The sequence below is a fragment of the Colletes latitarsis genome, chromosome 7 (genome assembly GCF_051014445.1).
Source record: "Colletes latitarsis isolate SP2378_abdomen chromosome 7, iyColLati1, whole genome shotgun sequence".
Lineage (NCBI taxonomy): Eukaryota > Metazoa > Arthropoda > Insecta > Hymenoptera > Colletidae > Colletes > Colletes latitarsis.
Window position 1 is genome coordinate 11495583 of NC_135140.1, and position 14735 is coordinate 11510317.

At 32.2% G+C, this 14735-nt stretch overlaps 2 protein-coding genes and 1 long non-coding RNA gene across 10 annotated transcripts in view; 1 reads left to right on the top strand and 2 right to left on the bottom strand.

Moving 5' to 3' along the window:
- The first annotated feature begins 185 nt into the window (after positions 1-185).
- Positions 186-14735, top strand: part of LOC143343497 (uncharacterized) — an 89152-nt gene continuing 74602 nt past the window's right edge. For all 4 annotated transcript variants that reach the window (XR_013079975.1, XR_013079976.1, XR_013079973.1 and 1 more), the window contains exons 1-2: positions 186-313; positions 475-600. This is a non-coding gene — a long non-coding RNA (uncharacterized LOC143343497). The remainder of the gene's footprint in view (positions 314-474; positions 601-14735) is intronic.
- LOC143343563 (condensin complex subunit 2) lies at positions 2916-6604 on the bottom strand. 5 transcript variants are annotated; one of them, XM_076768554.1, is made up of 2 exons: positions 6135-6604; positions 2916-5054 (listed from the first exon to the last, which is right to left on the bottom strand). In XM_076768554.1, the coding sequence occupies exon 2, from the start codon at positions 5021-5023 to the stop codon at positions 3029-3031; it is 1995 nt and encodes a 664-aa protein (XP_076624669.1). In that variant the 5' UTR covers positions 5024-5054; positions 6135-6604; the 3' UTR covers positions 2916-3028. The 5 variants fall into 5 exon arrangements, with proteins under 5 accessions (XP_076624669.1, XP_076624667.1, XP_076624664.1 ...); XM_076768552.1 differs by having other exon boundaries at positions 2916-5057; XM_076768549.1 differs by having other exon boundaries at positions 6005-6604.
- Positions 7261-14704, bottom strand: Cyt-b5-r (Cytochrome b5-related). The gene is made up of 6 exons (XM_076768555.1): positions 14592-14704; positions 12249-12501; positions 11715-11982; positions 11271-11562; positions 10419-10634; positions 7261-8088 (listed from the first exon to the last, which is right to left on the bottom strand). Exons 2-6 carry the CDS (start codon positions 12477-12479, stop codon positions 7812-7814), a joined length of 1284 nt encoding a protein of 427 aa, XP_076624670.1. The 5' UTR covers positions 12480-12501; positions 14592-14704; the 3' UTR covers positions 7261-7811.

A 14735-nucleotide genomic window follows, 5' to 3' on the forward strand; every position in this document is an offset into this window, starting at 1 on the left:
TGTGTTTACTAAATTATTTTTTATTTCTAATCCCAAATTTTAATTTTTTCTTTTAGAAATTTTGATGACCGCGCGCAATGCGGTCAGTAAATTCAGTGCTTGCGTCGTTTAGAGTTTTTTGTTTTTCGAAGCACAGTGGCTTCTAGTAAATTATCGTTTCGATTTCAGGGACACGCGAAGTTCGAGTCAGTGTTTATTAAGCTCTCGGGAATTTTAGTCAGAGCATCGGGGCTCTCTTTGCTTCATGAATCGCGATAGTAGAGTCAGTGCGTCACTGAACAGGAGTATTTGGCGATGCCTACGAGCAAAAAATGTAAGTATTTTCGTACTTTGTTCCGAGTACGTTTAGAAAAAAATTGTTTCTTTGAAATGTTGCTACATTAAATTTTCAATATTAGCAGACATTTTTGTATTAAAATTAAAATTTCTTCAATTTAAGAAGTAGAGTGTTATATTTGCTGTTTCTTTTTTCAGGATACTAACATCCCATCAACGTACCTATTTACGGATCCGGGAACCTCTTGGATGACTTCGCTGATGACATCGTTGATGACTCCTACTAGCCAACATCGTCGTGCGGGTGCTTGCATTCTACAATTGGTGAGTCGCATGCTATTTTGTTTCCTCTGGTCCCCAACCATGTTGTAGGATGATATATCCGAATCAACACGGGTGACCAGTTGTATACTTAGTGTTTTTGGCGAATTTAGTGACCGCGGGTATGAATCATACCCGCGAGTAGTAACACATGTATATTGTTTTATCTTAGGATCTTTTGTTTAAAATTAAAATCTTCTTGCACACCGCGATTTTTAAGATGACAAATGTCATACTTAGATCAATTTTTTTGTTTATTTTACTTTATAATTAACTTGATTTTTAATAAGTAAATATTTTCTTACTTATTATAATATATGATTGGATTAATATGCAAGAAGATATTTCGCGACGGATAGATTCTGCAGTCAAAGCAACATACATTATGTACTATTTTTACATTTTAAAAATATGCTTTGACCACGGAATCGCCCGAGGGTTATATATTTTCATTAATTTGCTTAAACATTTTATCTTTGATTTTCAAAGTAATTCATTTTATTCTAAAGTTATGATTAGAGTCATTTGTTATATACAATTCAATTTTTATTAGTAGAATTCTCTTATAGAATTATACATTTTTTAAATGTAAATTTCATATATATTAAAATGAAATAAGAAAATCTAGTCCGTTATAGATTGTTATTTAGATTCTAATCATTTTTTCTAGTTAGGATTTTCAGGCTATTTCTCCGTGTTCGTTGCCTAATCTCACTCAAGTGCCCAAGTGCTACTTGGGTGAGTGAAGGCAACGGGCACGATGACAGATTTATAACAATAATCTTGTATGTGCGGCTGGCAATGCTAGTGTATCGTGCACGACGTACTTTCCACACATGTGTGTGTGTGTGGTTAGGCTGTGGAAGTGCGTCGTTTCAAAAGTTCATTACTTTGTAGTTTAGAATTTTCTAACATTAGATTCTCATGAATTATAATAATAATATAAAATTTCTATTTATCATTTATTTGGCAATAGTTGATATTGCATACGCAACAGTAATATTATAAAATGCTTAATAGATTAACTTCTCAATTTTATACGTATTATACTTTATTAAAGACAATATTAAAACGTTCTGTATAAATGCTTATATATACATATAATAAAAACACGCGATGGTCGTTAGTTTTTGCCAGCCGATTTCAGTAAATGGTACGTACCTTAGAGTATGAATGTTGTTACAATGTTCGGGTGTCGGAGGAACCCCGGGGAATCCTCTCTAGTTTAGGCTCTTGCGCCCGAACATTATGTGTGAGAACCGTGGAGTGGTTGTTTGCGAGAATGAGTTTTGGAATTTTTTAAATATAGCGTTAGGTAGGTAGGTAACTTAACTTTCTGGTATGTGTGTTAGTTGTAAGTAGGTAGGGTCAGGATAGAGCTGTTGCAGATTTTATTTCTTTGGCAGACCTATTCCTGTAGTTCGATTTGAAGAGTCGAAACGTTAGCCGATCCAAACGGATTGTACCGTTTGTTTTGGTTTTAGTTTCGATTTTTGGAATCGCGCAGCTTTACAGTTGCTCTCCGCGATCGCGTTCGTTCGCGGTAGGTTTCCCGAGACGCTCGTCCCGCTCGAGTTTCGTCACATCTGTTTTGATAACGATTCCTAGAATCGTTGAAGGACTGTATGTTGCACGGAATCTCGAGCCTAGTATTAAGTTTCAGGCATCGGCAGGACCGCCGAAGAAAGAAAAGACTCGATGGAGTCGAAGAGACCCTGACAAACTGTCGCAAGAATGGGTTACAACAAATGACAATTCATCTTCATTTTCGGATGAGGATGGAGAGCCATTATTTGTTACTACTAATGTCACTGAATTCGCCTCTAATTGTAGTAGTAGTTAGTTGTACTTTTTCAAGTGGTACTTGTACCACAACGTCCAATATTTTGGGGCAAATCGTGTTATTTGCATTAGTGTTATAATTTATTTTGATGATGATGATATTCTGGGTAAGGTCCAGGAATCAGCTGTGATTCTCCACAGCCTGAATCTTCTTTCACTCTGTTGGGAAATAAAAGAATTCTTATAATTTCATTTCCTACCATAAGAAGCGCTATGGTCGTTTTCTCTGGCTTGTTGGTAATGTTGTGAGCGATGTCAAAATAATATTGGAGCTGTATAGCCCAAAAATATGGGTCAAAAAAATACATTGGATGTAGGGTCTACTCATATACCTCGTCTGTAGTAAAACTAATCAAGCACGTAAAATGCAAAGTGAAGAACACAGAGTACAGTCACAGAGTAATATTGGTTAATAAGAAAGTATATAAAAAACGTAAATAATTTATTATACATATAACAAAGTAGTATTACATTTTTCCAAAAATATAATAGACATTTCTGACCATAAAAATATATTTCCTTTTTATAGGTAATATTATATATTATATTAATACAACATATTCGTGCAAAACATTTACAAATGTTATATTCAATCTTGTTCTATAGTAAGGTCAGACAAATCAGGTGTAGAAATTATTTTTAATGACTTTTCATTTGCTAAATGTAATAAAGACACAAAGGCAATTGGATAACTTAATTCCTTACTATTATCTTTTGTTAATATATTTGGTAGTTCTTTATAAATTTCACTGAAGTATTTTTTGTCATTCATTTTATCACAAACATTTTGTTGTACTTGTGCATTTGCAATTTTTTCGCTATCATCTTTATTCAAGCATTTCCAAATGGATTTTTTCAATTGTCCCATATCGATCTTTTTTTCACGTACACAATATTTAATGGATGACTTATTCGTTAGTTTGGGAGCAGTAACGAGATTGTTTCCGGTAAAAGGCTGTGATTCTGTCATATTTTCATCCTCAGATCTCACAACATTATCGATTACATTATTTTCTTCTGTTTCTCTGCATTCAGTGTTATCTAACCCAGGATTAGAGATTTCACTTTCATTGCCATAATTGTAATTTATATCGGGTAAGCAAGTAGTATTTACTTCATCTCTCTTCTTTAGAAGTATTATTGAATGGAGATATAATTTACTAGCTTGTGAAACATCATAATGTTTATCTGGTGGTAATGTTATTCTTTCCTCATTCCAATTTCTTTTAGCTGTCTGACGATTTAGTGTAATTCTTCTTCCTGGTAAAAATTTATCATTTACACTATTAGCTGTGTTATCATTATAACACAATTCTATTTCCTTTCTTTTCTTGATGGGTGCCTGATGGCACGTTTTAACTACTCCACTGTTTGTTAAAATTTTTCTGAAATTTGTATTTCTCCAATATGTTGGGATTGCCCAATGTAAATGCAAATTTTTTGGAATAAATGAATATTCTGAAACTTTTGTTGGTACAGAACTACTTAAAACTTCCTGAAAATCTACAAGGTTCTGTACTTGATCAGGATGTTTAGTGTATCTATTTACATTTTCCTCTTCGTTCTCTTCAACATTAAAATAATTCATGTTTGTACATGGATGTTCTTCCTCCTGTGATATGCTTGCATCAAGATCAAAATGAAATCTACTTTCATTAGTTTGTTCTGGTAGATCCTTCTCTGTTTCATCATCCTCATTGAAATTTTGAAAATTGAAATGATGTAAAGGTGGACAAATTTGCATATTTGATAAATCTCCTATTCTTAAAGCACTACAACTTATATCTTTGCTTTGTATTCTTTTATAATCTACTGAGTCTACTAAAACATCATTATATGGATGTAAATAAAATCTAGAATTTGCATGAATTGGTAACGTTACTTGATGCAACATATCTGTGCTTTGTAAATCTTCCATAGTTATTAGAGGTTTCCTAGTTTCTACATTTGTTCTTAAATTTTCGACCGTGCTAAATATTTGCTGTTTATTTTTCCTTTTCTTTTTCTTTACTGATTTTTCTAATTGATTTTCACTTCCTCCATTAACGTCTATTGTATTTGCATTCATATTATTTTTCTCTCCTATGTCCATTCCATCCATCATTTTAAGTATCTCCGTATGTACACCATCGACTCGATATCCGTAAATCTGAGTACTTACATCTAATGATGAGGTAGCTACTTGCAAATTATTCATTTTGTTATCTTCTCTCTTGATCAAATATGCCATAAAATCAATTATTTTTAAGCTAAATGCATTTCGTGGATTAATTTTATTTTCAGTCCCAAGCTTTATACATTGAGATATATGCTCTGTCATTTGAGACGTAGGTACATTTACTGAAGAACTAAGGCCTATAGAACTTCTTCTACCACTTGTACTCTTAATTATTGGTGTTGAAGTAGCATTAGTTTCACGGCGAAAAACCAAACGTTCTGCTTCATCATCATTCTCTAAGAGAATAGGAATATCAATTGAATTAGATGAAAAAACTGATTTCCGCCGCAATGGAGACCTAGATGTTTTAGGTGTATTTACAACAGCATCTATCTTCATGTCTGCCATATTTTTCAAAGTTGCCATTTTCCACAAATATGAGTATAGTATAAATATGCTGCTGAAAAAAATAATATGTATGTTTCATTATACCAAAATCTGGTAATCGGTCAATCATTTATTATATTATTATAGTAATTATCTTATTTTAATACCACACGTTATAAAACAATAGAACATGAACATGTTTACAAGAATATGTGTGCCAGACATTATAATTAAAAATAATCTTGAAAAATTATCATATAAATTAATGGTTGAATTTATATTGTTTGATATGATAGTAATTGATTATTGTATTACATTTGGTAACAGTTATTCACATAATCCATGTGTATTAATTGCTACTTACAATACATTTAAAATGTAATATCAATAGCGAGACTAAGGAAATTAAAACAATATATTGTTAATTACGTAAGAATCGAGAACGTTTCAAATTTACTTTTCTCGTTTCACCATTATTTTGTTTGGAACATTCCTAGCAAACGGATCGTTCACCGATCGGGGTGAGTTATACCGGTTATACGTCATTCGATTCGTCTAATTCAGTACATTATTAATATGCATTTCATTATATGCGGAAATTCGTTATTTTTGTTTGAACTTGTCGGAAAGTTGCAATAAAAAAGTAAGGTTAAGTATATTTTGATAGGTTCGTACAGCCAGTCGATCATTATTTGTCCTATAAAATAAGATCATTTGCAAAACAGTATTTTTATTTAATTTTAGTTATATAATAATATGACATTGCTCATAATTGTATGTTATCATATATGTTAATTTTAAAACATCTGTATCTGAGTTAGGCCTAGGTTAGGTTAGAAACCCGGGGCAAAACAAACAAATGGTTGATTGGCTGTTTGAATCTATCAAAATATACTTAACCTTACTTTTTTATTGCAACTTTCCGACAAGTTTAAACAAGAAAAAAGAATTTCCGCAAGTAATGAAATATACATGTTAATAATGTACTGAATTAGACGAATCGAATGACGTATAACTCACCCCGATAAGTGAAAGGTCCGTTTGTTAGGAATATACCTTCGGTTCAGTTAGACATTTGAATATTGTATTTAGTAAACAGGTAATAATAAAATTTAACAATGAAATAATAAAATTTTAAAGAAATATTTACCCGGATAGATCACTCAATCTTGTACGCTATATTCGTCGGTATATAGGAAATAGGAAATACCGCGTACGAACCATTTTGGTTTGGCAGTTATGTTAATAAGTAAGAAATGGCGGGCTTAGGTACGGCCAGGATCATTATGCATCAATGCACGCTTGTGCGTAACAAAGTAATCCCTACATGAATGTAAACGCCTTCTAAATATTTATTAACTATTGTTATTATACGTTATTCCTGTGTAATTATGCTTAAATTAAAGTCTAATTTGATAATCTTGGATTTAATGGTAGAAACGGTCTATTATATCAATACGCAAGTTATGAAATCGTATTACAAATTCGACGAAATTGAAAATTTCAAATCATTCTGAAAAAATTATTTTTGGTTGCAGTTCATTTCTGTAACCTGTTGGTAATTTTGCGGGTGATACGAAAATGGTAATAGGTCTCTAGGGCCCCAGAAAAATGGGCTGAAATTCGGCTGAAATGGGCTAAAGTTTTATCTTAGGTTTTTTTGCTTAAAATTAGAATCTTCTTGCACGCAGCGATTTTTAAGATGAAAAATCTCTGTGCTGTTGCCACATTTTTGTAGCGTTACTCTTCTGCTACTATGTACATATATTTTATCTATGTAAATACAATCGAACAATACCTAATAAACTTTATTTAACTCAACAAAATAGTATACGTGTTAAAAGTTCGGAAGCTGTGCAAGGAATAAATATTAAACGGTTAGCGAGGTAACAGCATAAAAGTTTATCAAACGAATGTGCACTGTACGGTCAAAACTATTCCATACTTTGAACAGTGCCGCCGCATTTTTAATATGCGTGGCGCGATCTATGACTTGAAATTCTAACTACTACAATAACTAGAAAAAGAGAGCAATAATGCGACAAAGATAGAGAAAAATATACCCACCAATTTTTAGATTGAGAAGCAGCTGGAATATTAATTAATTACGTTTTTCCTTTGATTAAATTATAAATTGTTAGAGTTTCATATTAAAGTATAGTCCCTAAATTTGCACGCGTTTTTCGTAAAGATTTTATATTTATATTTAAGAGGTCAAATTACGTACGAATAATAAAATAAAAGAAACGGGTGAAGAATAAAAAAAAAATATAAAATATAGAGAATTATTGTTTGCTGTATGCATTAAAATAACATTTGCTTAATTTTTATAATTATCATTGTACACTGGAATATATTACATTCTATACGAAATTGGTTCTACTTGTAATTTAAGAGATATAAATAAACTTCTAGGGCGATAAGAATCGAATACCTAACAAACAATTATTTCCATCTTATCAGAATATTTAATGAGTTTATAATTTTGTTTTTTACGAAATTTGAAAACGTAAGATTTAATGTATTTTTATATTTTACGGTGATCACGAAACATATGAAGACTAGTATATTTTATTAAATATTTATAATGATATTTGCACACTTGTAAATATTAATTTTCCCAGTAGTATTTCTTCAAAAGTTCTGCAAGATAGCTGTATTGATGTTATTCAAAAAACGCTTTGAACATTGAAACATTAAGCAAAGTATAATTAGTGCATTAAGAAGTATACTATGTATAAACAGTTTTCCTTATTGTTAAAGGGCCAAAACTATAATTTTCTATGATTCCATCAATTGTGCAATTAATTACGCTCATACGGATACTCTATCTGTAATTCTTTTTCGGTTCTTTGCGCATTAATTGTTGAAACTGTCCTTTAACGAGTTCCCATTGCGTCCACCTCTCTGTATCGATTTTAAATTCCTTGCAAGTTTGTTCAAACGCCTCTGTGCAAAGTGGCAAATAAGAATGGTCCACGGTTGGCAGTAAATGATGAAGACCATGCAAGCCGAAATTAGTCAGTACAAGGAAATCGGAATCGTCGATTACTTTCCGTTCTCTAACGGCATCCAATTCTAGCAGACCCCAATCGAGATCGTCCCTAGAAAATATCATATATTTTTCCATTCGGAAATACTATAGGTTCTAGAATTAAAGCTAGTATTTTTCACGAATAAAAAATCATTTTTTCACACTGATTACGAACTTACGAATCTTCAAACTTTGTACAAATTTTTATTTGCATTTCACATGAACTTAAAAAGTGCCTGAATTTTTCAATTTATACTGTTTTTTTAATACATTTATTATATGTATAATTATTAAATGTATAAATAGGGCGAGGCATGAATTAGTCCTCACGATTTTTCAAAGAAATGTTTCCTATCAAAATTGCTTAAATTTAAAAACAAATTGATGTTCGATGAAAAATTAAGGTCACTGTTATATTTTCAAATGGAACTAGGTATTTTTAACTTTATAATATTGAAGGCGACGTCGAGACGAATTCAACGATCTGCTATACGATGACCTTAAGCTGACATTGAAAGAAAAGTTGCCATGAATCGATTGCCACAGTATTTGAAATAATTTTGTGATGCATAACACTAAGGTCACACATTTAGACGTAAACAAATAAACGTAAATATTACAATGGATATAATAAAAGTATGAACTATGTGCAAAAATTCACTTATACATACCTGGAAAAAATTTTAAAGGAAGATTCTAGAGGCCAAAATAAGACGAAAATCAAGAATACTAATTTGTTGATGGAGGCTTCGTTAAAAAATTATCAACGTTTAAATTTCCGCCCGTAGTGAATTTTTTTCTTGAAGATGCGCAGAATATTTGGGGTACGTCTATTCACCAAAAATGATTGCAATTGACCCCGACAACCGAAAATAATTTTCCCAGAACGATTTGAAATTTTTTAATTTTGTCGAAAAATTTCATCAGTTACCCCCTGTCGATTTTTCTTAATTATTCCTTTTTGATTTTTAGTAATTTTGTTTGTCTCCCTACAGAAAAGTTATCTAATATTTTTTTGTGGGTACCCATGAGATCTACTTCAGAAAAAAGTTTCACTGAAATATATTCACTATTGTAGGAGTTATGGCTGTTTGAAAATTGAACCATTTTTATAGGGTTTTTCTCATTTTGCGGGGTCAAGGACCAACATTTCGAATATTTTTGCAATTTGTACATATTCTCCATCAAAATATGCGTAGTTTGCTTTTTTAAACATGAAAATCGTCCAATCCGTTCAGAAGTTATGGTGTTTTAAACATACGCGTGAAATTTCAGTGAAACATATTAACGGTATGGTCAGACATGCAATTTTCGATAATGAATTTTTTTCTCGAAACTGAGTAGGATTTCGGGGGTATGTCTATTGACCAAAAATGCTTGCAATTGACCACTGCAACTAAAAATAATTTTTTCAAGACGATTCGAAAGTCTTTTTTTTCACCCAAAACTTTCAGCGCTTACTCGAATTTTTTTCTCGAAAGTGGGTAGGATTTCGAAAGTATGTGTATTCACCAAAAATGATTGCAATTGACCCCCGGAACCGAAAATAATTTTTTTAGAATTAATTAAAAATTTTTTTTTTCGCCGAAAAATTTAAGCAGCTACCCCCTATCGATTTTTCTTAAAAATTCGTTTTTGATTTTTAGTAATTTTGTTTGATGCCCTACAGAAAAGTTGTCTAATACTTTTTTGTAGGTGCCCGTGGGCTCTACTTCAGAAAAAAGTTTCATTGAAATATATTCACAATTGTAGGAGTTATGACTGTTTGAAAATTGGACCATTTTTATGAGGTTTTTCTCATTTTGCGGGTTCGAGGACCAACTTTTCGAATATTTTTGCGATTTCTACATATTCTACGTTAAAATGCACGTAGTTTGCTTTTTTAAACATTAAAATCGTCCAATCCGTTCAGGAGTTATGACATTTTAAAGATTCGCATGAAATTTCAGGGAAGCATTTCTGGCCTCACGTTAGATTTTCGGTAAGGAATTTTTTTCTCGAAAATGCGCAGGATTTCGGGGGTATATCTATTCACCAAAAATGCTTGTAATTGGCCCCTGTAACTAAATATAATTTTTTTAGTATGATTTGAAGTTTTTTAATTTCGTCTAAAAATTTCACACCTTCTCGAATTTTTTTTTCGAAAGTGGGTAGTATTTCAGGGGTATGTGTATTCACCAAAAATGATTGCAATTGAACCCCGTAACCGAAAATAATTTTTCCAGAACGATTTGAAATTTTTTATTTTACTTCTTTAATAACTTTAATTAAGTCCCAGTCAAGGAATTTATATTCTTGATTTTCGTCTTATTTTGGCCCCTAGAATCTACTATTAAAATTTTTCCCAAGGGGTGGCCGAACACCCTGTATATGTACGTATAGTACTTAATACGAACGAACCTGTATATATCACCGTCGTGGAAGATGTCGGGATGATGATGGGCAGCATTAAAACCGATCATGGAGAACACAAAACTGCTTATTAGGAGTATTAATAACCAAAATTTCAAACCCATCAGAACGCTTGGCGCGAAGAAACACATTAAAGAGGGTATTAATAAAGGCACTGCGTCGCGAAATTCGAATTTCCCGTATTGGAAGTATATGGAATAATACCTAAAACAAACAAATTTTATTATTATTAGTGAATCGTGATAATGTTTTGTATTGTACTCATATTTACTTTTTGATTTAAAATGATCATAATTTAAATCATTAATTTAAATGAAAAAATTTTAATAGGAGATTCTAGAGACCAAATAAAACAAAAATCAAGAATACCAATTTGTTGATTGTGGCTCGGTTAAAAAGTTATTAACGTTTAAAGTTCCATCTGTAGAACAGCAATCTACGAACAGCTGTGTGCACATGATAGAGGTTCTCACTCAGCATGAGAAACTCTACTTACTGATGTATCGACAGCCTTACACTTTCGTGAGTGAGAACCACTATCATGCGTACACAGCTGTTTGCAGTTTTACAGTCAGAACTTTAAACGTTAATAATTTTTTAACGAAGCCTCAATCAACAAATTGGTATTCTTCATTTTCGTCTTATTTTTACCTCTAGAATCTTCCATTAAAATGTTTTCCAGAAGTAGCCAAGCACCCCGTATAACTTTAAGGTTGGAGTTTGTGGCGACGTCGTTAAGTACCATATAAAAAAACTGCGTTGGATAACGTAATAAAAATTGTAGTAAAAACGATGAAAGGAGAAAGTAGTATATAGAATAGAATAGTAGTATATAGAAACCTCTTGATTAGATTTGAAGTGAACGCTAGAGACCAAACGATGGGGCTTGCAATCTGGCTGACAATACTTTTAAACGTGGACTTTGTTTTATCTGGAAGCCAATGGAGGAACGGTTCGGCTACGTAAATTTCGTAATCCCAAATAGTATTTGGATATATATGATGGCTCATGACGTGCGTTATGCGCCAATCCTTCGATGACATCGAGCTTAAATCGAAATAATACATTCGAAAGTTGTTCCGCATATGGAAATAATTGTGGGCGGCTACCGTTGTCCAAGCTAGAAATATTCCTGAAAATATCAGAATCTCGATTATTTCGAGAAACGGAAATATAGAAACGGTGTTAATAGATTGCATTTCTCGCAAATGACTACAATTTTATAGAATTACATACAGTATTATTATTTTCTAATCAATGTCCGTAATGGTATGTTTTACTGACCAGCTGCACAAAGTACTAAATAAGATTGTGCAAAAGCTGCAAGGAGACTCAAAAGGACAGTAGATGTAGCAAGGAAATCAGCGATGAGATTTGTCTTCTTCGAGGGTCGATGGAAATCGACGTCTTTCAGGGCCTCCAGGGCGCGTTTCTTGAATGTATTGTAGAATCCATTTGGTTCGAACGTTAATGGCACTGATCGCTCAGAAACTGCTTCCCTTATGTAATACTTGGGCAGAAGAGACGCAGCCTTATCAGTCAGATGATGAGTCTACAAAGAAAAATCTTATTTAGGATAATTTGTTATGCATATTAGCTCCAATAGAATATCAATATTTCGAACTTTCGATTTCCATAGTCGCCATATTTGTTATTCGCTTGTTCGAGTCAGGTGAGCTTACAATTCGTTGTTTAGTGGAAAAATTCCAAGCGATTGTTTTTATAGTTTTCATTTTATTTCAATTCAAAGTTCTATTGCTCGTATTGGGAAACCCTTTAGTTTTGTCGTATTGTTTCTTATCAATATGTAATAGCTACCTCAAACAATTCTGTGATATCAGTGTTTTTGGTGAGACGAATCCATTCTTCTCCTCCTGGATGGAACTTGGCAAATGTTTCGAGATCGTATAAACGATTTCTGATCCTCCAGAGACCTTCTGCGCCATCGATTTTACTTCTTCCTTCGAGGAAAGCGTGCGGCGTTTTGAATTTTTCGTGTCTTTCAGGAAACGGTTTTAGACCTGGTATCGAGCTAATAGAGTTCTCCATTGCACCGTTTTCAATGCACCTCCTGAATATTATAATGTTTTTTTAACGCTATTTCTACCGAAGGCGTCAAAAGATAATTTTTAAAATTTTTAATTGAAATTATTTTCTATGTTTAACATATTTTTAAAAAATTAATTTGTTAATGTGTTTATACTATACGGTGTGTAACTTGTAAACATTGAGAAATTGGTAATGGGTGCTGTGCAATTAACCCACTATCTACTATCTTCGTAATACGTATTTACGAAATAGTTTGGGATCATTTAAATTGCGTAAATCAATTATGACGCAACGTATTTTCATTACGATTTCATTCCCCACGTGCATTGCTCTACATAAACAACTTTCATAAACAACGTTATTAATAACCGCGACGGAACGATCTTCCAAAAATATTATTAAAAAGAAATTGTGATCGTGACGAGTCATAATCGTGGTATTAACCGCTCTTGTATAAACAAGCGATAATACAGTTTTTATAACGTAACTCGTGAAGATTAAGTTAGTCGAATCAATAACTACTGCGACTATTTTGAATAATTGAGTTTGTGAACTTTATACATATACAAATGATTAAGACGAGACGTTTCCATTCTTCAACAGAAATTAATTATAAAATCAATTTTACGATACCTAAAAATTTTTTCAAACTATTTGTAGGATAAACTTGCCAAAATTCTAAAAGTCGTGATTCTTTATTTTTAATTTTCGTAATTGTGGACTTCTCCAGATTATGTATGAACTGTGGATAAACTAAAAATTTTCCTGCTTCCTTTTGAATATTTGACAATATTTGACTTCCTTTTATAGAATAAGTACAACGCGCCATTTTTAGTATGACTTATTAAACTTGGAAACTTGAAATGTGGATATAAAATTCAAAATGTAAATAACAGTAATTTAGGAGATAGTTATTGTTAAGCATATGTGAACTTTTGTTTAAAATTATCGCGCTTTCAATGCTTAGACTATTGCTCGTAAGAGGCGCTTGAGCTGAGCCGCCTTGTGACGCGCATGCGACTTTCTCTTATGCACTCTACGCTCTAGTCTGTCGTCTTCAGTCGACGCATGTGCATTCGACTGTTTTGATATCGCGGCTTTTCTTTTTCATGTTTATTGCGTTTGGCCTTTTTTTCCTTTTCCATGACGGAGACTTGTATCCTAATCATTTCTGTCATTACAAAGAATGCATATCTCGGTGTCTTTTCATGTTGGAGTTTTCTCTCACTTTCGTTCAAGTCAAAAAATCCGCAACAGTTACATTTTCTGTTGGGCATTAACTTTTAACTCTAAGCGTGATGCGTTTTAGCATTTATTATATATTTAATATGTAACTAACAATTATATATTTGGATTAATAAATACATTAGTACATTTTACAAAACATATCAAAACCGGAAGAGAGGGTAACCAGCGCGGGGACATCCTACGTGGTGCCAATATAATATAATAAAATGTTGCCAACCTAAACTATCTCTAACATTTTCCAATAATTGTTCGAATAATTGATATTCAAGTAATCTGTTATTCCGATTACACTCCATGTAGAACGCCGAGGTTATTTTTCAACATAATTTTGTCTACAGTATCATTTGTATTAATTACTGCTAAATATTATCGTTTATTTATCAATTCAGTTTTACTGTTGTGAAAAATACCTCACATTAATCATTTATGTCACAGAATTTTATAAACTTTGTCGCCAATTAATTATCTCCCCTCCGGATGACTTCTTAATAAAAAGTCTTGAAAGTTCAAGCAATGTTTCAGCTTGTTAAATATTATAATTGATTTTCCAATTCAATTTTATTACATTTTGAAAAATTTCTCCAAGATTTCCAGTAGACCAAGCGGCAAATATAACGCGTGTTTAGGCACCTAATTAGATTTTTTTTTCTCAAAAGTGGATAGGATTTCGAAGGTATGTGTATTCACCAAAAATGATTGTAATTGACCCCCGAAAATAATTTTTCCAAAACGATTTGAAATTTTTCAATTTAATTCTTAATAACTTTTTAACGAAGCTTCCATCGACAAATTGATATTCTTCATTTTCGTCGTATTTTCGCATTGCAACAACTAAGAAAGATTTGTCTAACGACTAGGACATACCTTGATGCTCACAATTGTTTGAGTATTATTAAATCACTTAACAAAAATAATGTACAAAGCACAGCAGAATTCGGTGAGACTGCACACTGCTTTAAAGTAAACGACGTAATGAAATGTAATGTTTTTCCTTTATATGTATATATA